The sequence below is a fragment of the Saccopteryx leptura genome, chromosome 2 (assembly GCF_036850995.1).
Source record: "Saccopteryx leptura isolate mSacLep1 chromosome 2, mSacLep1_pri_phased_curated, whole genome shotgun sequence".
Lineage (NCBI taxonomy): Eukaryota > Metazoa > Chordata > Mammalia > Chiroptera > Emballonuridae > Saccopteryx > Saccopteryx leptura.
The window spans coordinates 232,424,326-232,445,890 of NC_089504.1; the positions used below are offsets into that span (position 1 = coordinate 232,424,326).

The window sequence follows — 21,565 nt, forward strand, 5'->3', positions numbered from 1 at the left end:
AAATAATATAATACTGTATACCAACTGTACTTAAATTTTTAAAAAGTCAAAAAAGATTTTCCTGGTAAAGAGAGAAGGAAAGCTTAGAGAAGAGAAACACTCGCGTGAAGCTGGCCTTCCAGATGCCGTCACATTGCCACACCCACAGCAGTGTGAGGGCTGGCTGCTGCGCTGCAGGCCAGGGTCAGCTGGGGAGAGGACAGAGGGAAAGAGAGGGGCACGGACTCCATGTCAAGGTAATGTGTCTGCCAGAGAACTACGGTAAGTCCTCACTGGACACCATTGATAGGTTCTTGGAAACTGCAACTTTCCGGGAAATGAAGTATAGTGAAACCAGTTTTACTATAGGATAATTGATATAAACAAGAGTTAAGATCCTATGGCATATTTCTGATCACAAGAACACCACCAAACTTTTAAATAAAGACCCTAAACACTTCTAATATTAAACATTAAAATAAATGTGAGTTATATCCTAGACACATCCTTGTTCTTAAACCCCCATCTCTACTGTAGAAAAGCAAGGAACAGCTACCATTTACTGAAACCATAGACAGGTAATAACTCATCACCACTCTATGGGCAGGTACCATGATTGCCCCCATCTGACAGATGCGAAAGTAGGCACAGAAGGCTGAGTCACTCGCCCAACATCATGTGGTAAGCGGTGGGGTGTGAGCCCATGCAGTGGTCCCAAGCACCTGCCCTGCCTATGGGGATAGCTAGCTTTCTCTCACCGAGGTCCTGCCCTCCCCCCACAGAGCTGGTATGGGGGTCTAGTCAGGTCCACCCAATCTTTCATTTGGACCTGTGTATCTATCTACAAGCCTTCTGATTGGCCTCCTTGTCCTCGGGCTCACCCCACTCCAATCTGTCTTTCCTAAGGCAAGCAGGAAATCCTTCTAAACTAGGAATCTGATGTTACTCCTCCACCAAAACCCTGCAGAGTCTCCTGTTTTATACTCCCTGGCCTTTCAGCTTATGAATGGTGGGCACTGAATCCTGAAGACTGACGCTAGAGCTGTGCTCTCAACTACTATCCCAATACGCCTCTGTGAGCCTCAGTTTCCTCGCTGGCAATATAGGGGTGACAGTACCTGCCAAAAGGGCTGTTAGGGTATGCTCAGTATCTGACAGGAGGGTGCCGGGTGCAGAGTGGGCATTTCACGTGGAACTTCCATTAGTCTTATTAGGAAGGAAAGGGTGGGGAGAGGTAAAGCGGGCTGCTCTGAAAGGCAAAGTGAATCCCACGGGGGCTAATAATCACATTAGTGCTTTAGACGCCTTTTCTCACTTACTCTTCATCACCCTCTGAGACACATACACAATTACATTTTATAGGGAGGGAAAACTGAGGCTGCGAAGTGACCCACTAACTCAAGGTCAGTTCAGACCTTGGTCTTTCTGAGCGCAGAGCCACACCTCAGTCTCCGAGAGCCGCTCCCACCTCCACTGTGGTGTGTTGATTTGGAATTCCAGCTCTTTCCAATCTTAGCCGCTGAAGATCGCAGGAGGTGAGTCTGACTGTGGGTCAAAGCCATGACGAGACCTGAGGAAATCTGCAGACACTTGGGAAGAAGTGAGCACACGTTGAGGCCTGGCACGGGTGCAGGGTTAAGAAGAGCAGGCGGTTTCCCTGCACGCGACACCTTCCCTGTCCTGGGGCTCTGGGAGTGCGCCCATAAAAATGACAAGCCAGGGCCCGTCGCCCAGTTTCTACAACAATGAGAATATTTATTTTCTCCAGGCAGTAAAAATAACATTTTTCTCTCTTTTGTAAAAGTTAAGTACCATTACATTCCATTTTCTTAAATAACAAAATCCTAGAAATATATATTAAATTGTATACAGTGTGTCACACATCATCTTATATTTTAAAATACATGATGTTTCTATTTTATTCTCAAAGTTGCATATTAAGAGCATATTTACAAATAAAGCCTTGTCATCCAGACTGAAACTCCCCACAGGAAGGGGAGTCTGGATGTGGGCAGGTCTGGATGCTGCATGGACCCTGCAACGGCAGCTCCCCACTACGTGCTCCTGAAGACACATCCTTTCTGAAGCAGATTTGCCTCGGACTTTCCCCCACACCCCACTTCTGTCTTGTTGAGTGTGCTGAACTCAGCAGGACAGAAGCTTGTGCAATGGGCACCCCCTGGGGCCTGCAGGCAGAGGGTGAGGCCCCATCTCCCCTGAGCTGGCCAGCCTGAGGGAGGCCGCTGCACTGGAAGGTTTGAGAAACACCCCATGCCAGGGCAGCTAAGCTGAGAGACCTGGCCAGGAGGTAGAAAAGTGAGGAAGGTAAACAAAGACACCAGAGGAAACCACCGAAAGGTTAAAAATTCCCAAGGTAGTAACAAAAGCAGACATCAAACATCAAATAGGAGATTTGAAACCCCAGAGGGTGCCAGTTGACTGGGCCATAGAGGGGAGGCTGGCCTGGCTCTGCAGGAGACATGGGGGCCTCATCAGGCCGGGGAGATGGGATCTCAAAGGATGTCCACTAAGTGCTTGTGAGGATTTGGTGCCCAAGACACACAGAGGCTTGGCAACGGCCTGCACACCCTGCTGGTGTTGGGATGGCCTGGCCAGACCCTCAGTGGGTCAGGCCGATTCCAGCTGTGGGCTGACAATGGGGCGTGCGGGTGAGGCCTTTCCCCACAGGTTTGGCCCAAGGTCCAGAATAGCTGTACTCACTAGTGCTTTGATCTCTGTGGGCTTCTGGCTGATTGGAGTCTTGAGCCAGAGCCCACACTTCAGAAGTCAGAGCAACCAGGTGACCTCGCTGACAGCCAGAGGCCTCCCCCGTTTTTTTTTGTTTGTTTGTTTTTTGTATTTTTCTGAAGCTGGAAACGGGGAGAGACAGTCAGACAGACTCCTGCATGTGCCCGACGGGGATCCACCTGGCACGCCCACCAGGGGGCGATGCTCTGCCCCTCCGGGGCATCGCTCTGTGGCGACCAGAGCCACTCTAGCGCCTGGGGCCAACTTTGCTCCAATGGAGCCTCCCTGCGGGAGGGGAAGAGAGAGACGGAGAGGAAGGAGAGGGGGAGGGGTGGAGAAGCAGATGGGCGCTTCTCCTGTGTGCCCTGGCGGGAATCGAACCCGGGACTTCTGCACGCCAGGCCGATGCTCTACCACTGAGCCAACCGGCCAGGGCCGGCCTCCCCCCATTTTGACATGGGGGACGTGGAGGAAGGTTCCTGGTTCATTCCTATTCCTTCTCTGCTCTGTAAGCAGTGACACATGGGGAAGAACACAGGCACTGAGTGCTTTCTAGAGGGGCCAAGGACACTGGGACATGGCTAAGGAAAGGTGCATTCACTGTGGGAGGCAACAAGAGCAGCTGCCCGTGGACTCTCCCTCATGTTGGGACACACGCTGAGAAGGCAGGGCCTGGGCACCAGCAGCAGATGAGCTGGGGAGGGCGCACAGCTCCCGAAGTGCCCACCTGCAGCCTCCTTCCCTCTGCCACCTCAGGGCAAAGGCTCCAGACGAGGTGCTTTCAGAGCTGCCATCCATGGTGGTCCCCAGAGCCGCTCCCTCTTCCTCTTCCATAATCTTCAGCTATGTGATCTGCAGTGAATTTTTTTCAGGGTCACCCTTTCCAACCACCTCTAACCCCTACTTTCTCTTTTCTAAAGTAGTTTCTTAGAAGATCAAATGCTTCCTCCTTCAGTGCTCCTGGAAGCACACCTCATTTTTTCTGGGTGTTTACTTAGCTACAGGGAACCCTTAGTGGGGTGTTGCTGACAGGTTCCAACCAAGACCGTACATGGCCAGACTGTGGCTGAGGAGTTTATGGAGGTTTGGCCTGGGACAATTTACAGCTATCGTCCCACATGATGTCCTGAGGCTGGTTTGGGTTTCCCATGGTCCTTCCCTGGGTAGTAAGTTGATCCTGGCAACACTGAACTGTTCCAGGATCAACCGTAAGGAGAGTCCTGGGGCAACACCAGCACCCCCAGGATCTCTGAGAAAGGGCTGAGCCCGCTGCAGGCTCAGACAACACGCTGGCTTGGGGCTTGGCCCCTATGACCAGAGTGTGAGGTGAGCAGGGCAAGCGGGTGGCTTCAAAGGCCAGTGATCAGAATAAGCCTTAGGCAGCTGAGCAACTGCCTCTTGGCTGGGTGAACCCTTTGCCAAATTCCTCATTCCCTTTGTGCAGCAAGTGGATCTATTCACAGCTCAGGGCCCTTTGTGACTGCACACCTGACACTTGTGTTTGAGAGGAGATTCCACAAAAGCCAGGAATAGCTGGGAAGAAAGACTGCACATGTTAGTATATTTCCAGTGGTCCTTGTGTGGGACAGACCTCTGTCTCCAGGCCCAGGGGCCTGTGGACAGCTGCTCCAGGGTAATCACCCTTTCTAGATCAAAGCGTGAAGATAGCACCGAGCAGACCCATGCTTGTGGTAGGCCTCATATGGTGCCTGGGACCCCTGCCCTCCTGTGGACTCGCTGCCCCATTTCCCTCCTCTGAATGCCCCTTTGCCTGTCAGCTCCTAACGTCTCTCCTGGGTGCCCAGTGTCACCTCTCCTGCAAACACCTTCCCGCTGGCCCCACATGGCCCCGTTTTTCTGGCAGCAGCCAGTTTCAGACAGGTCGCCATTACAGTGGAACGCCAGGAAGGGCCGTGGCAGGCAGTGGCTTAGGGACTTGGGGAAGGTAGACAAAGTGCTCCAAAGAGGGAACCTGTGAGGTCAGCGGCACAGCGAGGCCCCAGGACCGAGGGCCTCAGGGAGAGTCACGTTCTGACACAGGCTCCGGCCCTGCTGCAGAGCCTCAGACTGCTCTTCTCCGCTGCTGCTGACTAAGCCCACTTCTGCATGGTGGGGACTTCTCACCTGGAGATGGTACTGACTTTTGCAACCAGTGGCCACTGCATTTGCAGCTCTCAGTCTTCAGAGGCCTGTCCTCAGAAGGTCTCCAGTTCCCAAGCCCATCCTCTCACTCCTCATGCCATCCCTGCCAGGGACAGGTGCCCTCTCCTTCCTTACCAGGCCATTCCAAGCCTCACTCTGTCCCCAAAGAGGAAGCAGAGAGGGCCACAGAGAACACAGGCTGTTTTTCCTCCTTTTAAAATGAGGGACAGCCACAGGAGGGACTGCTGGCACCCTGTCTCACATGATGCTGCCTAAATGCTAAACCATGGTGTTTATACTCCCTGTTCTGAACTGAGAGTCAGCTCAGAGAACTGTGGAGAGATGAGCCTGGCTCAGGTTCCAGAGGACCGCTAGCTGTTTGGGGGTAAGGCCAGATAAAGCCAGTCCAACAAGGGGTGACTGAGCACCTATAAAAACTTTCAGTAAAGTGTATTGTGTAAATAAATCAACGGATATTTTATATGACCACTCTACGAGTTTGCTCTGTTGGTTACCAAGCTAGGGAAAGAAGCCCAAATGTGGATTATTTCAAGTTTGACATGAATGGGGGTCAGCGGACCTAATTCTCAGGCCATCCCAGGATGGAGGAGGTCTGTTCTTATCCAGCACCCAGAGGGTGAAGCCCCAGAGTCAGCACAGAACATGGGCCCTCTTTAGGGCTTTGGGGAGGCTAATACCCAGTACAAGACCAGGCTAACCCTCAAAAGAACCTCAGAATTCTCTGCCTGGCCCACTTCCAAATGATTTGTATGTCAACAAAATAGAGAAGAAGCAAGGAAGACTAACGTATACTACAGTTACCCACTACCTCACAGTCATCAAGAATGTATCTGCAGTGCCAGACACAGCCATCTCTGTCACCTCAGCCTCAGTGTCCTGACACCCTCAATCCTAGATCAGAGAGAGAGAAAGCCAGAGAGAGACAGGAGGCGGGGCCCTGGGACCTGAGTCTCTCTCCTAAGTGCAGCTGATGAAGCAGCACGAATCCAGGCTGGGCCTGCCCTCGCAGCAGGTGCCCCTTCCCAGTCCATTGGCAGGTGCCTCTGATGAGGCTCAGGGAGAGGCAGGAAAGAGTTTGTCAGGGAAAACCACAGGAGAAGTGGTCCCCTGTGGCCTTGAGCTCAGAGGAACCTCATGTCCTGGGCATGGGGGGGAGCTTTTAGTCACTCACAAGAGGATTACGGTCATCTTGTTGACTCTGACCCTTGAGCTTCTTCTTAAAGATGGAAATGGAAGTAGAGGGCTCATAAAATATGCTCCAGATCTCCCCTGATGTCCCGGGTTGACGACAATCCCTAAGATCCCCTGAAGCAGGAACACGATGTGATCTGTCAAACAAAAATAACTTAAGAATCCTCCATGTACAATAGGACAAGGCATTCTCAACCACCTACCATCTCATGAGCTACCTGTACCTATGAAATGGGACACTCAGTGAGAGGAAGTCACAGGAAAGCTTCCTTTCGAGATCTGAAGGACTACTGTGCCAATGACACGCGTCCTCTGGGGTAGGAGCTCAGTGGGCAAACTCCAGTCCAAACTCAAGAGGATACAGAACTTTGTAGCACAGAATTATTCAGGTCTGGAAAGGCCTGTGCTGAAAGGTTATGAGTTTTCAAATTCTTTTTTTAGAATAGAAGAATGACTTCTTCAAATGACATTTGAAGCCCACCTAGTTAAAATGGGATAAAGGCCAAAACCACTGTGCCGGAAGTGGGTCCTGTCTTAGCACCACCTCTGGGTGGTGGGGAAGTGGCAGAGAGACTCCAATGTCACATGGGAGTCAAACGTACTTTAGGGCCTCAGTGTGCTATGAGCTGCTGGGCCCTATTGGAAGCCTCCTGCTCTCCTGCTGTTATAGGAGACACATGGTAAGGGCTGTGCCTGAGAGGCTTCCAGAACATGTAAAACCGGGACTTAAAATTTTTTTTAATTAAATTAAATTAATATATATATATATATATATATATATATATATATATATATATATGGCATGTTAGTGGGCTCAGTAAACAATAATGGCATTGTTTCCACTGAGAACTGTAGAGTGCAGAGTGGAGAGACCTATGGGTGGTCCCCATGTGGCCAAGGGGGGCTTCACAGGATCCTGATGGAGCCGTTGTTCAGTGTATAAAATGTCCATGGCAGAGGGCTTATAAGAAGGTCAGGGAGAGGAGGCTTTGAAAGCCTGAAATGTTCAGGAAAGCTTGAAAAGGAGATCACCTGTATATTAATTGTATCTCAATAAAACTGGAAAAAAATTAAAAAAGAAATGGAGAGAGCCTTGACTGGGAACCACTGGGAAAACAGAGTAGAAGTCTAGAAAAAATTAGAAAGGACTCCCCTCTGCAAATATACAAACTTTAGTAGCCCCTTTCCTGGAAGGAAGAACTGTTAATCCTGAACAGCAAAATAAAGAAATGGTTTTTCCCCCCAAATGATCAAAATGGAAGGATGAAGCTTCTATAAGCTTCTTAAATGATTGCCTTAAATTACTATTAAGTAATAGTCAATAAAATGTTAGTATTCTCTTCTAAGAATGTTTCCCAATTTCTAGAAGGCATCAGGAAATATGCCTTTACTCTTGCATCAAGATCTCTTTAAGGAGCCACAATAAGACAAAAAATGGAAATTGTTGCTTTTCATGCCCAGACTGTTTCAATCCTCTTTGAAATTGTATCCTTTGGACACAGGAGCAAACACAATCCCTCAAACCTTAGTGACATTTGTCCAGTTGTACATTTCACTCTACAGAGAATGAGGAATGTCTACTGTCTTATGTTCCTTAGGACTAAGGGCTTTAGAGGCATGTTCTGATGTTACACTTTTAACCAGACAAATGAAGCACAGTAGAAAACGCGTTCTGAGACTTCCGCCCTGGAAATGGGTAGCTCTGTCGTACTCACTTGAATGTGACGTGCAGAAGTATCTTTGCTACAATGGCTGTGACTGTGAGGATGAGGAGAGTTGCCAGGCCATACACTGTCCATCCTGCAAGTGCAAAAGACAGGCTTCATCAGACCTGTCTGAGCTCAGTTTTTAGCAGGAAGCCCCAAGTGAACACTGGCAGCTCAGAGATGCAACTCTGGCTAAGGAGCTCCCTGCAGGGGGAACAGCCACCAAATGCAGCTAAGAGCCAGGCTGGCATGGAGCCCCAGCCTTCGGAGCACCTCGCCTGGCTTTAGAGCTCTTTCTTTGAGGGAGTCAGATGGCGTGATCCAAAATGCATTGGACTCTCAGTCCAAAGTGGTGGTGCACACATTCTGTCTCTACTACTGCATCCACTGTCAACCAAAGCTGAGTTACATAAACTCTGTGGGCCTCAGTTTCCTCATCAGAGGAATGAGATGTGTGATCTGTGAAATCCTACTGTGATATGCAAACAAATGACATAGGGCAAGCACTGGAGAGGCTCTCACCCCTGACTTTCTGTGAAGGGACCTGCAGGGGCCCTGTGACTACTCTGAGAACCAGGCTGGGTAACTGCTGACAGTATGCTGCAGCTTGACAAGTTCATAAAGGCCCCAACTTCCTTGGCAGAAAAGAGAATGGAAGTCTGTACCCAACCAAGTTAGTCTGCTTAAACCAGCAGACCATTACCCTCTGTCCTTCTTCTGCATGACTTTTCTTCATAGCTCTTACCACTGTCTGACTTTTTATTCTGCTTCTTGTCTTGTTCTTTCCACTTACAAGCCACTGGAGGGCAGATTTTGTTCAGTTCATTGTATAGTCCAGTGCCCACAACAGCGCCTGGCACCATTAAAGCACTTATATACCTTTTGAATGAATGGAGTTCTTAAAATTGCCAATTTAGGGAGCTACAACTTGGGGTTCTAGAAAGATATACTTAATGTGAGAAAACACTGGATCAGCTGATTAATCACAGTGTACAAAAGGCACACATGTTGGATCTATGGAGGTGAGTACTTTTTCCTAAAGACTAAGGAGTCAAATTAATGAGAAAATGTCCCTCCAAGGCCAGGACAAACACAGTGACAGAGCCAAGACCCCCAACCTGCCTTGGAGTGACAACCACCCAGGAGTGCTCTGATTCTATAACTACCAACAGCGCTGCCTTCAAGATCCGTGGTGCCTCCCCCACTTTGATGGTGTCTGGGGACTGCTACCTGGGACAGTCTGTGGTGGGTGGCTGGGGCTGGTGGTGATGACGTAGAGGACTTTGGAAGACCGGGCAGCGCTGATACTGAGGTTGGCCTGCTCTGTGATCACCTCAGCCAGCGTCTGGTTGGCAGTGGGCCTCTCCTGTGGCGGCTCCTCCTTGATAGCTGGAAGATCATAAGGAATTAACTGGGGAAAACCTGATAAAGACAATGAAGAACTATAGAAGAGGAGGCACTGGTTATGCAGAAAAGAGGTTTTCTCTGATCCAGTTCTGGGCCCACTGGCCCATAAGCAGAACCTGCCAGGCCCTGGCCCTGAAGGAGGCAGAAGAAGTGAGCTGTCAACTTCTAATCTCTTGACTGATCTCTGCAGACACCTGGGCATACATTCTCATTTTCCTACCCTGTGCCTTTGCAGCGATGGCCTCTTCTGCCTGGAAGGCTCTCTTCCTTCCTACCTACTGACCCACCTGAGGGGAGGCCTCCTCCGACTCCCTGTAGCACATACTGACTGAACTCGTTTTGAGACCCTTGACATCTAGGACAAAGCCTAGGTCTTAAGACACCCCCTGTGTTTCTCATGTGCCTAAACATATGTGTCCTAAACATATGTGTCCACATTAGAGGGACAGAGAGTGGGGCTCCACCTTAGGAGGATTTGAAGAAAGATGGGAAACCAATTTTTTGGGATTGGGACATTGAGAGGCAGGAGGATGGACCAAATGACCTCCTTAGAGCCTTCCAATTCTACCAACCTCAGCTTTTTCTTTTAGTTGTTCTTTTAACTCTCCCAAGAAAACTGTCATTAGAACTACTAACATGGCAAAATAGACAGATTTCTCTTCTTTTCTGTATCATGAAACATATACAAGTTATGAAAGGGGAAGAGGGAAAATCCAGAAGTTGAGTCAGTAGCTCCTGACTCAGACATCCTGGCAAGAACCGCCCCAGGTCTACAGGTCACAAGGGTGAGTCCAAGGCACACAAGGAAGTCTTACCTTGGTATAAGACAGCAAATCCCTGGGCCTGATTGATGCGATCGGAGAAGAAATACAGAATGACAAAATCCAGAGAGACATTAAAGGACAAAGGTGGGCGGTTCCTTCCACTGAAACGGACCAGGACTCGGTGGGTGTAGCCGTCCAGCAGCTCCACCATATCTGCAGAATCCCTGATGTCAAACAAGGTGAAGCTGAAGTGGATGTGGGAGGCTCCGGGAACCCGGATGGTCCAGTAACAGACCCTCCCTGTGGCGTAGGTGTCAGGAAAGTCAGGAGAATAGACTACAGAAGTCATGGCCGAGTAATTCCCACCACAGGCGCCAACGAGAGCTATGGGAGACAAAAGGACACCAGCCCTGAGCCCAGGGCTCAGCCACAGGGCTCAGTTTCCAACCAGTTACAAACAAAACTCTTTTTAACTAATGTGATCCAGTTTGGGATATTGTTTTCTTTGTCTGTAAAACCGGACTGTGTTCTGTTTCAGGATCAAATCACAAAATGAATCACTTAAACCCTGAACAAATAACTGTGCATGCTTTTTTTTTTTTGTGCCCAGGAGACCTTAGAATTAGCACACAGCACAGTGGTGTGGCCTAGGTGGGGGCCAGGCTGGAGTCAGAGAGTCTGCTTTGAGACCAGCTGGGCCATGTGATCCTTCACTCCAGGCCTCTCGCTTCTCTCACATTTGAGGATGGAGAGACCACCACCTGCCCTTGTATCACATGAATGTGTGAGGACAGATGAGATAAAGCATGTGAAAGCACTGGGACCGCTTCGCAGGGGAGGCACTCCATGAGGTAAAGTCATAAAAAGAGAAGGACTTGACAGCACTTGGGTGTCCTCATGGTACAATGCGCACCTGAGGGCCCACACGTATTTTTCAGGTGGGAAATGGGCACAAGAAGTGACTTTTTGCACAGAAGAAACTCACTTGATTCTGGTCACTCTCTATTAGCACATTTGATTTCTCTGGACTCCCATTTTTTGTCTGCAGGTTCCAGGAAGGGACTACAACAACCTGCCCATATCTTATGTGGTGAAGTTTAAATACAGTCTTGGAAATGAAAGTCCTTGAGAGACAGTGTATGTAGGGCTGGGATTTAAAAATCTTTGGAAGAGCCCTGGCCCGATAGCTCGGTTTGTTAGAGCATTGTCCCAATACACAGAGGTCACCAGTTCGATCCATGGTCAGGGAACATACAGAAACAGATCGATGTTCCTGTCTTTCTTTCTCCCTTCCTTTCATTAAAATAAATTAAAAAAAAAAAAGCTTTGGGAGAGTTCTGCTTCTCTTTAGGATACAGAAAGCAGTAAGAGAATACTGGTTCCATCTGAACAATAAGAAAAAGCTCAAAAATTTATCAACCTGTCAGAAAGCTAAGGTCTGAAGACAAAGGGAATTTAATTCTAAACAGTAAGAAGTCCCTTCAAGGAGAGTCAGGCTACACAAAAGTGTTTCATCTTTGACAGAATAAGAGAGGAAGAGGTAGCTGCCATAAAAGCAAGTAAGAAGAACGCAGCTAAAATTTTAACAAATTCCTGAAGGTTGAGTGTGGGCTAGTCTCTCAGTCTAGGATAACCAGACACAACAGGAGCCTGCGCTCACTTTCAAGCATTTCTGGGCAGGACTCCGCCCAGTGCCCACCACAGTGACTAAGGTAGGGCAGCACCTGTTGGTGGCATGGGTGTGATGGTATGACAGGCTGCTGCTGGAGGGCAGGCGTGAAGCCCTGCTGCTTCCTGGACCCCCTTCCCAAAGGAAGCAAAGCCTTAAGCTGCTGGGAGAGGGGCAGCAAAACTTGCTTCTATCGCTAGGGTAGAAAACCCTGTCCGCCCCTGGGGAGAGGGGGTAGGCAACTCTCTCCTACTGGCCAAGTACCAGGCAAAGACCTGCTTCTGCGGGAAGAGCAGAGGCAAAGCCTTCAACCCCTGGTTGCCCGGAGCCCCAGGATTCTGCACCAGAGAAAGCAGGGGCAGAAAACTCTCTTCTTCCCAAGAGTCACCATAGACGCAAGGCAGTGTTTAGCTGCCAGGGAGTGCAGGGATGCTGAAGAGGTCCCATCCCTGAAGCCCAGGAACTTGTCCTGTCTAAGACTGAGGACGGACAGGAGAACTAAGACACCCCAAACCCAGAGGCAGATTTAACAGCAGGTGTACTGGGCATGCGCCCTGGGCCCTGACTTCTGAAGGGCCTCGCAAAACCCCAACTTTACACTTTTTTCTAATGACACCAAGTTTGGTTTCATATGTGCAATTTTAACATTAATAGTACATAATATTTTTTATTTATTTATACATGGTTAACATGTATTTTTATTTTCCTTGTCTCTTTTTTTTTTAAGGGGCTCAATATTTTCTTCTGCGCCGGGGGCCTCAACTGACCTTAATTCGCCTCTGCCCCAACCCCACCCCTTGACCTCACAGTGCACAGTACCAAGTAATAGCAACAGCAGCCTACCACTGAGGGAAGGAAAAAATCCCCTGGGCGGCCTAGCCTTGTAGAAACTGCTCAAAGCGGAGGGTAGAACAAGAACACGGAAGAAACACCACTGGCTTCAGGCTCCACACTAAGCACGAGGTAACAGCAGCTCATCTCTGAAGGAAGCTGAGCCAGATGTGCACTGAGGATGATGACAGAAACAAGAAACCCAAACCCAGCTCAATCCCCACACTAGGTAGGTCTACTCTTTCCCAGATGTAAGTTCTGTTTACCTCTGCCTCCAATGTTCTTCTACATATCGTAGATGACATTCAATAAAACATTACAACACACACATAAAAGAAAGCGAGAAAGAGATAAAACATCTGGTAAACATATTTACACACACACATCTCAAATCATCATGTTGTAAACCTAAAATAAATACAGTTGATATGTCAATTGTACCTCAATTTTACAAAAGGAGAGGTAAAACAATCCACAGAACCAGACTTAATAACAACCCAGATGTTAGAACTGCCAAAGACTACCTGGTTAATACACAAAGTACCTAGAGGAAAAGATGGACAACATGCTTGAACAGATTGGAAAGTTCAGTGGAAATATGAAAACTATAAAAAGAGTCAAATGTAAATGCTAGAAATAAAACAATTATCAGAAATTTAAAAATAAACCTTTAATGGACTTATAAACAGACTACACAAAGCTGGGAACAGAATCAAAACACTTGAAGATAGGTCAATAGAAAATACCCAAAATAAAACAAACAAAAAAGTGAAAAATGCAAAGCAGAACATCCAACAGCTGTGGGACATCGACTGGCCTAACAATACCTAATTGGAGTCCCAGAAGGATAAGGAAAAGAGAACAGGGCAGAAGAAATATTTGAAGAGAAAATGTCTAAAGAATGCTCCAAAGTCAACAAAAAGTAATCTAAAAATCTCAGTAACTCAAAGCAAATAAACTTTTAAATAAACATTAAAAAAAACACAAAGAAAACACCTAGACATACCATAGTTAAATGTTGAAAAGATAAAATTCTGAAAGCAGGCAGAATAAGGGAAAAAGATTATATACAGGGGGACAAGGTAGAGCAGACATCTCTATAAACTATGCAAGCCACAAGACAAAGAAGAAATATTTATTAATGTACTACAAGAATAACTATAAGTATAGAATTCAAAATCCTGCAAAAATATTTTTCAAAAATGAAGGTGAATTAAGGCTTTCTCAAACAAAAGCTGAGAGAGGCCTCTGACAGCAGACTTGCATTAAAGAAAATGCTAAAGAAACTTCTTTAGGCCTAAAGAATATGGTACCAGATGGCAAATAAGAACAAGAAAAAATGTTTAACACCATAGAAATTATGGAGTTGCAAATTAAAATCACAAAGAGTTACCACTACACACCTGCTAGGATGGCTAAAAAAAACAAAAAACAAACAAACCAAAAAACCCCACCAGACAATACAGAAGTCCATGTGAGAGAGAATGTGTAGTGGAGCAGCTGGAAATGTCACATATTGTTAATCAGAATGCAAAATGGTATGTATTTTGTCAACTTTGGAAAATAGTTGACAGTGTCTTATAAATGTTAAACACTCAGCATATGGCCCAGAAATCTTGGAACTACTAGGTAATTTACCCAAGAGAAATGAAAACATGCTCACACAAACACCTGTAGATTGATGTTTTTGGAAGCTTTATAGCATCTCTAACATGGACAGATCAATATTTATCAACTGTAAATAGGTAAACAAATTATGATACATTTATACAAAGGCATGCTTTTTAGAAAAAAAGGAACCCCTGAAACAACATAAATGAATCTCAAAATCATTATTCTAAGTGAAAGAAGCCAGACACAAATGGTTAAGTAATGTTTGATTCTGTTTATATGACATTCTCAAAAGACAGAACTATAAAGATGGAATATAGATCAGTGGCTGCTGATGGCTGGGGGTGGGGGAGAGGACAGCCACAAAGCGGCACAAGAGAACTTCTGAAGTGATGAAAATGTTCTTGGCCTGACCTGTGGTGGTGCAGTGGATCGACCTGGAATGCTGAGGTTGCCGGTTCCAAACCCTGCACTTGCTTGGTAAAGTCACATATGGGAGTTGATGTTTCCTGCTCCTCCTCTCTTTCTTTCTCTCTCTCTCTCTTTCTCTCTCTCTCTTTCTTTCTCTCTCTCTCTCTCTCCTCTCTAAAATGAATAAAGAAAAGAAAATGTTCTATATCTTGGTTGTGTATATATTCTTCAAATCTTGAATTGTACGACTAAAAGAATGATTTTTACTGTATGTAAATTATACCTCAAAAAAACCTAAAATTTTTTTAAAAAACCAAATTCCTGGGTTCTAATCCCAATGACTTTACCATGTATGAATTTTAACAAGATACTTACTTCTGTATACCTCAGTTTCTTCATCTATAAAATGAAAATAACAATAGTTTTTCCCTCGTGGTTATAAGAATTAAAATGAGTTGATAAAGTGTTTAGGAATAGCATCTAGCATGTATACAAGCTTAGTAAGTGTCAGCTCTTCTAATATTATAGAAGAATAAAGTATCCAGGTTAAACTGATATTTCAACAGCAAAGGCAGACCTTAAACTTGGAACTTTTGATTCCCAGATATGCGCTATACTGACAGCTCACCCAATTCAGCAATTTTGAGAACACATGACATCTATGATGAATTATTAAAATTCACTGATAATTCAGCAGGAAACTCAAATTTTAGGAATATATTCAAAAATATTATTATTATTATTTTTTTATTGATTGATTTTAGAGAGACAGAGAGAGGAAGAGAGGAAGGGAGGGAGAAAGAGAAGAATTCATTTCTTGTTCCACTTAGTTGTACATTCACTAGTCGCTTCCTGACCAGGGATCAAACCCACAATCTTGGTGTTTTGGAATGATGCGCTAACCGACTAAGCTCACCAGCCAGGGCCCAAGATCTTATTTTTTGAAGGGGAGATTAACTTGACACATATAACCTGGGATGTATCTTTCAATCAGTGCAAGTCATTGTTTAATGAGAAGTGGTTTTTTCCCTTCTGTGGTATGTAAAATAATGTTGCCTCTCACAATTGATGACACCTTAAGAGTCTATGAAATACAATTATTAATGCAGTCCAGGCAGTCAGACTTTACCTTTTGGGCCCTCAATCTTTTTCACCTTTAATCTCTTCCCATGCCATAAGGGCAGGATCACTGTCTGTGGGACTTTGAGCAAGTTACTTGTTTTTTTTTCTGAAGCTGGAAATGGGGAGAGACAGTCAGACAGACTCCCGCATGCGCCCGACTGGGATCCACCCGGCACGCCCAGCAGGGGCGAGGCTCTGCCCACCAGGGGGCGATGCTCTGCCCCTCCGGGGTGTCGCTCTGCCACGACCAGAGCCACTCTAGTGCCTGGGGCAGCGGCCAAGGAGCCATCCCCAGCGTCCGGGCCATCCTTGCTCCAATGGAGCCTCGGCTGCGGGAGGGGAACAGAGAGACAGAGAGGAAGGGGGAGGGGTGGAGAAGCAAATGGGCGCTTCTCCTATGTGCCCTGGCCAGGAATCGAACCTGGGTCCCCTGCACGCCAGGCTGACGCTCTACCGCTGAGCCAACCAGCCAGGGCCAGCAAGTTACTTGTTAAACAAACATCTTCCCTTCTAGAGGGCAGGGGCTGAGTCTTGTTAAACATCTTCCCTTCTAGAGGGCAGGGGCTGAGTCTTGTTCAGTATCCCAGTGTCTGGTCAGTTCCTAGCCTGCAGTAGGTGTTTAATAAGTATTGCCAAGTGAATGAAAGAATAATGGAAGAAAGGAAGGGGGCAGGGTTGTTCCCCTGGCCCAAGGGTTCCTGTGTCTTCAACAGTCACGGGCACAGGGCATACTCACTGTCAAAGAGAATGATCCGGCCATCGCCACCACAAGGCTGGGTGTGATCCCCGAAGCAGACGCTGTTGCACTCAGTGCTGGCTGCCTCCCCATACTTCCAGTAATCAGGATTGTTTCCACAGAAGCAAGCATAGCCTGACTCCATCCCAGCAAACTGTCACAACAGAGAAGCAGTACTTGGTAAGTACCAATCAGGGATGTCAAGTGACCTAGAGGAACCTGGCAAGGCTGGTCCCCAGCAAGCAACCAGCCTTATCTCCCCAGCCCATCCTTCCCCTGGAACCTCTCCCTTGTCCCATTCTTATAACAGTTCCTTACACACTGATCAGTAATTATGCATCACCACTGTGTTTCCCCTTCAATGAGCATCCCTTTTAAATGTGTGCTGTTCTACTGAATTCAAGTCAGTTTTAAGGGGGGAAATCCAAAGAGCTTGAAACATTAATAATAAAACAACCGCTAAACATTTTATTGAATGTTTACTATGTACCAGATAGTAAGTGCCTTATAGCTAGTCCTCCCAGCAAACTCATTATAGGCCCTATTTAAATTTTTATTTTATATTACCATACAGTAAAACTATTTATATGGTATATAGTTCTATGACATTTAACCCATGTACAGGTTTGTGCAACAACTACTAAAATCAGGATACAGAATAGGTACATCACCCCAAAAACCTTCTTCATGATATCACTTCATAGTTTCCCCTCCTATAAATCCTGGCAACTGCCTGACCTGTGGTGGCGCAGTGGATAAAGTGTCAACCTGGAAACGCTGAGGTTGCTGGTTCAAAACCCTGGGCTTGCCTGGTCAAGGCACATACGGGGAGTTGATGCTTCCTGCTCCTCCCCCCTTCTCTCTCTCTCTATAATGAATAAATAAAAAAATCTTAAAAAAAAATCTGGCAACCACTGATCACTCTTTTATTACTATAGTATTTTCTTTTTAAAAATGTCATATGCTAAAGACTTAATGTCTGTGTTCTCCCCCACCAAATTCATATGTTGAAAGCTAATTCCCAAAGTGATAGTATTTGGAGGTGGGGTCTTTGGGAGGTCAATGGGTCACAAAGCCATGAATGTCCTCATGCATGGGATTAGTGCCTTTATAAAAGAGACCCCAGAGACCTCCCTTGCCCCTCCTGCCATGTGAGGACACAGTGAGAAGATAATCATCTGTGTACCAGAAAGGAAGTTCTCATCATACACCAAATCTGCAAATGTCTTGATCTTGGGTTGTCTTATTGTCACATTGTAAGAGTTCTTTATATATTCTAGGTATTAGATCCTTATTCAGATACATGATTTGCAAATATTTTCTTCCATTCTGTGAGTTGCTTTTCCACTTTCTTAATAGTGTCCCTGACACACAGAAGTTTTAAATTTTGATGAAAGTCCAATTTATCTATTTTTTTTCTTTGATTAGTTCTGCTTTTGGTATCATAACTACAAAACCATTGCCTAATCCAAGGTCATGCATATTTATACCTATATCTTTTTCTAAGACTTTTATAGTTTTAGCTATTCCATCTAGACATTTTATCTACTTTTAGTTAATTCTTAAAAAGTAGGGGGTCCAAATTCATTCTTTTGCATGTGGATATCCATTGTCCTAGCATCATTTGTTGAAAAGGCTATTTTTTTCCCCACTGAATGATATGGCACCCTTGTCAAAAAGCAGTTGATCTTAGCCTGACCAGGTGGTGGCGCAGTGGATAGAGCATCAGACTGAGATGCCAAGGACCCAGGTTCGAGACCCCGAGGTCGCCAGTTTGAGCGTGGGCTCATCTGGTTTGAGCAAAAGTTCACCAGCTTGGACCTGAGGTCTCTGGCTCGAGCAAGGGGTTACTTGGTCTGCTGAAGGCCCACAGTCAAGGCACATATGAGAAAGCAATCAATGAACAACTAAGGTGTCGCAACAAAAAACTGATGATTGATGCTTCTAATCTCTCTCTGTTCCTGTCTGTCTGTCCCTATCTATCCCTCTCTCTGACTCTCTCTCTGTTTCTGTAAAAAAAAAAAAAAGGCAGTTGATCTTAAATAAATGTATACATTAACTTCTGGATTCTAAATTCTATTCCACATCCTTATACCAGTTCCACAGCTATTTTTACAGAATAACTTAAAATTAATTTTTGCCTATGATGTGTTTTAAGGATGAGAGGTTCATTTTTTTTTTTTCCCCATAAAGAGCTCCAGTTTTTCTCTAGAACCACTGCTAAAAGTCTATTCTTTTCTCCCACCAAATTATCTTGGCATCTTTGTTGAAAACCAACTATTCATATAAGTGCAGGTCTATATCTGGACTCTATTCAGTTCCTTTGATCTATAGCAAAGGTAGGAAAGAATTTCTGTGAAAAATCAGATGGTACAGTAAATGTTTTCAGCTTTGTAGGCCTATGGTGTCTTTTCAACTACTTGGCTCTGCTGTAGCAGCATGAAAGCAAACATAAACAATATGCAGATGAATGGGTGTAACTATGTGTCAATAAAGCTTTATATACAGAAATAGGTGGGTGGTAGGATTTGGCCCACATGTCATTGTTTGGTGACTCCTGATCTATGGGACTATTCTTATGCCAATACCACTCTCTTTTTTTTTTTTTTGTATTTTTCTGAAGTTGGAAACGGGGAAGCAGTCAGACAGACTCCCGCATGTGCCCGACTGGGATCCACCTGGCATGCCCACCAGGGGTTGATGCTCTGCCCATCTGGGGCATCACTCCGTTGCAACCAGAGTCATTCTAGCGCCTGAGGCAGAGGCCACAGAGCCATCCTCAGCGCCCGAGCCAACTTTGCTCCAATGGAGCCTTGGCTGCGGGAGGGGAAGAGAGAGACAGAGAGGAAGGAGAGGGGGAGGGGTGGAGAAGCAGATGGGTGCTTCTCCTGTGTGCCCTGGCTGGGAATCGAACCCGGGGCTCCTGCACGCCAGGCCGACGCTCTACCACTGAGCCAACCGGCCAGGGCCCACTCTCTTGATTACTATATCTTTATAGAAAGATCCGGCAGGGTTCGCCCTTCAAAGTTGATCTTTTTCAAAATTATTTTGGTTATTGTAGGTTCTTTGCCTTTCCATATAAATTCTAGGATTAGTTTGTCAATTTTTTCAAAAAATAAGCTTTGATTTTGATTAGGATTATATTGAATATGTAGATCAATCTGGGGAGAACTGACATTTTAACAATATGGAGCCTTCCAATCCATGAACAATATCCATATCCATGGTCATTTAGGTTGTTTTTAATATTCTCTTGCAGTATCACAGAATATATAGTGTGTAAGCCTTTACTATCTTTTGCTAAATGTATTCTTTTTATTTATACTTCTGTAAATGGACTTTAAATTTTTTGGTTTAATATGACCTTATAACCTACAACCTTGCTAGATTTACTTATTCTAATAGCTTTTTTCATAGATTCCTTCGAATTATTTTCATACATGATCATGTTGTCTATTAATAAAGAAACTTTACTTCTTCCTTTCTAGCCTACATGCCAGTTATTTTTCTTTCCTTATTTCATTGGCAAGGACCTCCAGTACAATGTTGAATAGAAGAGGTAAAAGTTGGCATCATTGTTCCTGATTTTAAGATAGAAAGCACTGAACCTTTCATCACTGAATATGAATTTAGCTTTAGGGTTTCTGGGAGATGCTTTTATTATTTTTTTTTAACTTCTTTATTTAAAATTTTTATTTATTGATTTTTAGTGAGAGAGGAAGGGAGAGAGAAAGATAGAGAAACAGAAACACAGATATGTTCTTGTATGTGCCCTGACTGGGGATCAAACTGGCAACTTCTGTGCTTCAAGACAATGCTCTCACCAACTGAGCTATCCAGCCAGGGAGCATTAGTGAATTTTAATGGCCAACAAATGAATTTCAGAGAAAAGAACTGATAGGATGAAAAGAACATATTTTGGACTGTTGTCCAGGTTGGACCACTGAATGTATCAAGGGAGTAACCGCTACCTTGGCTTACTCCCAGATCTCCCACAGAGCCAGAGATGTTCCTGCTTATAACATACAAGAAAACTAACTCTGTCAGAAGTCAAAGAGGGGTGCAGATATTGGGGATTTTCCCCCGAGGTCCTTTACTTTCAGTCTTTGGAAAGAGTGCTTCCTCACACTCCTGACTCCCAAGCCGCTCTCTTCCTCCACCTTCTCCTTGGCAAAAAATAGAGTTGTATGGCTTCACAAGTTGTGTTTCAAAAACATATATATATTTTTAAGTTGTCTCAGCAGGATGCACTTATATCTTTATCTGTTTCTATAGTTATATAGCCACAGAGCAATTACCTTGAACCTCTGACTCCGACAAAAACTGATGCAGGTTTGTATGGTAAGTTTGTTAGATGTTTTACTGGCGCCAGTGAGAGGAGGTGGGTTTCCATGATCCTTGTAGCAGCCAAGGTTTCCAGGCACTGGAGAAAAAAGAAAAACAAAAGAATTTCACAACATCTGGCTGTGAAACACCAAGAAGGAAAAGTGTTTTGTGCCAGGTACTTTCATCTCAGCCAATATTTCCACTCCTAAGGCACAAATAAATAACAAGCAACAAGCTTTAAAAATGGAAGCCTTAGTGTCTTCTGCTAAATGCCATGTTTTTGTTTTATTTTGGAAAGTATGTGAGGCTCATAGAACTAATTCTAATAAATTTTTTTACCTATTCACTATTGATAGAAGTTAGTATCGAAGAAAAGTAGGAACACTCCTAAAAACAGAAGCTACAATATGTAAACTGTTTCAGAATCACTAGAAGGCAGGGAAATCCCTTGGAAGCCCATCATCCTCTGCCTGTGCCTCCCGTTGTTTCTTAACGAGCTCCATAAGTGGGTTTCCCCAAAGTCCTTTCTTTCTTTCTTTTTTTTTTTGTGTGTGTGGCAGAGACAGAGATAGAGAGAGGGACAGATAGGGACAGACATACAGGAACGGAGAGAGATGAGAAACATCGATTCTTCATTGTGGCTCCTTAGTTGTTCATTGATTGATTTCTCATATGTGCCTTGACCGGGGCGGGGGGGGGGGCTACAGCAGACTGAGTGACCCCTTGCTCAAGCCCACGACCTTGGGCTCAAGCTGGTGAGCCTTGCTCAAACCAGATGAGTCCGCGCTCAAGCTGGCGACCTCGGGGTCTTGAACCTGGGTCCTCCACATCCCAGTCCGACACTCTATCCACTGCACCACTGCCTGGTCAGGCCCCAAGTTCCTTTCTTAAGTGTATTAGT

General features: G+C 45.5%; 1 protein-coding gene across 5 annotated transcripts in view; it reads right to left on the reverse strand.

Annotated features, from left to right (window-relative positions):
• Positions 1–3,534: 3,534 nt before the first annotated feature.
• Positions 3,535–21,565, reverse strand: part of KREMEN1 (kringle containing transmembrane protein 1) — a 63,504-nt gene continuing 45,473 nt past the window's right edge. The window contains exons 4-10 of one of the 5 annotated variants that reach the window (XM_066370591.1): positions 20,637–20,761; positions 16,339–16,492; positions 10,010–10,342; positions 9,015–9,209; positions 7,797–7,881; positions 6,062–6,218; positions 3,535–3,579 (exon numbers count right to left, since the gene is read on the reverse strand). In XM_066370591.1, coding sequence (XP_066226688.1) covers positions 3,571–3,579; positions 6,062–6,218; positions 7,797–7,881; positions 9,015–9,209; positions 10,010–10,342; positions 16,339–16,492; positions 20,637–20,761 — 1,058 coding nt within the window. In that variant the 3' untranslated portion in view covers positions 3,535–3,570. Of the gene's footprint in view, positions 6,219–7,796; positions 7,882–9,014; positions 9,210–10,009; positions 10,343–16,338; positions 16,493–20,636; positions 20,762–21,565 lie in introns of all 5 variants that reach the window. The other 4 variants (XM_066370594.1, XM_066370593.1, XM_066370590.1 and 1 more) reach the window with 4 other exon arrangements.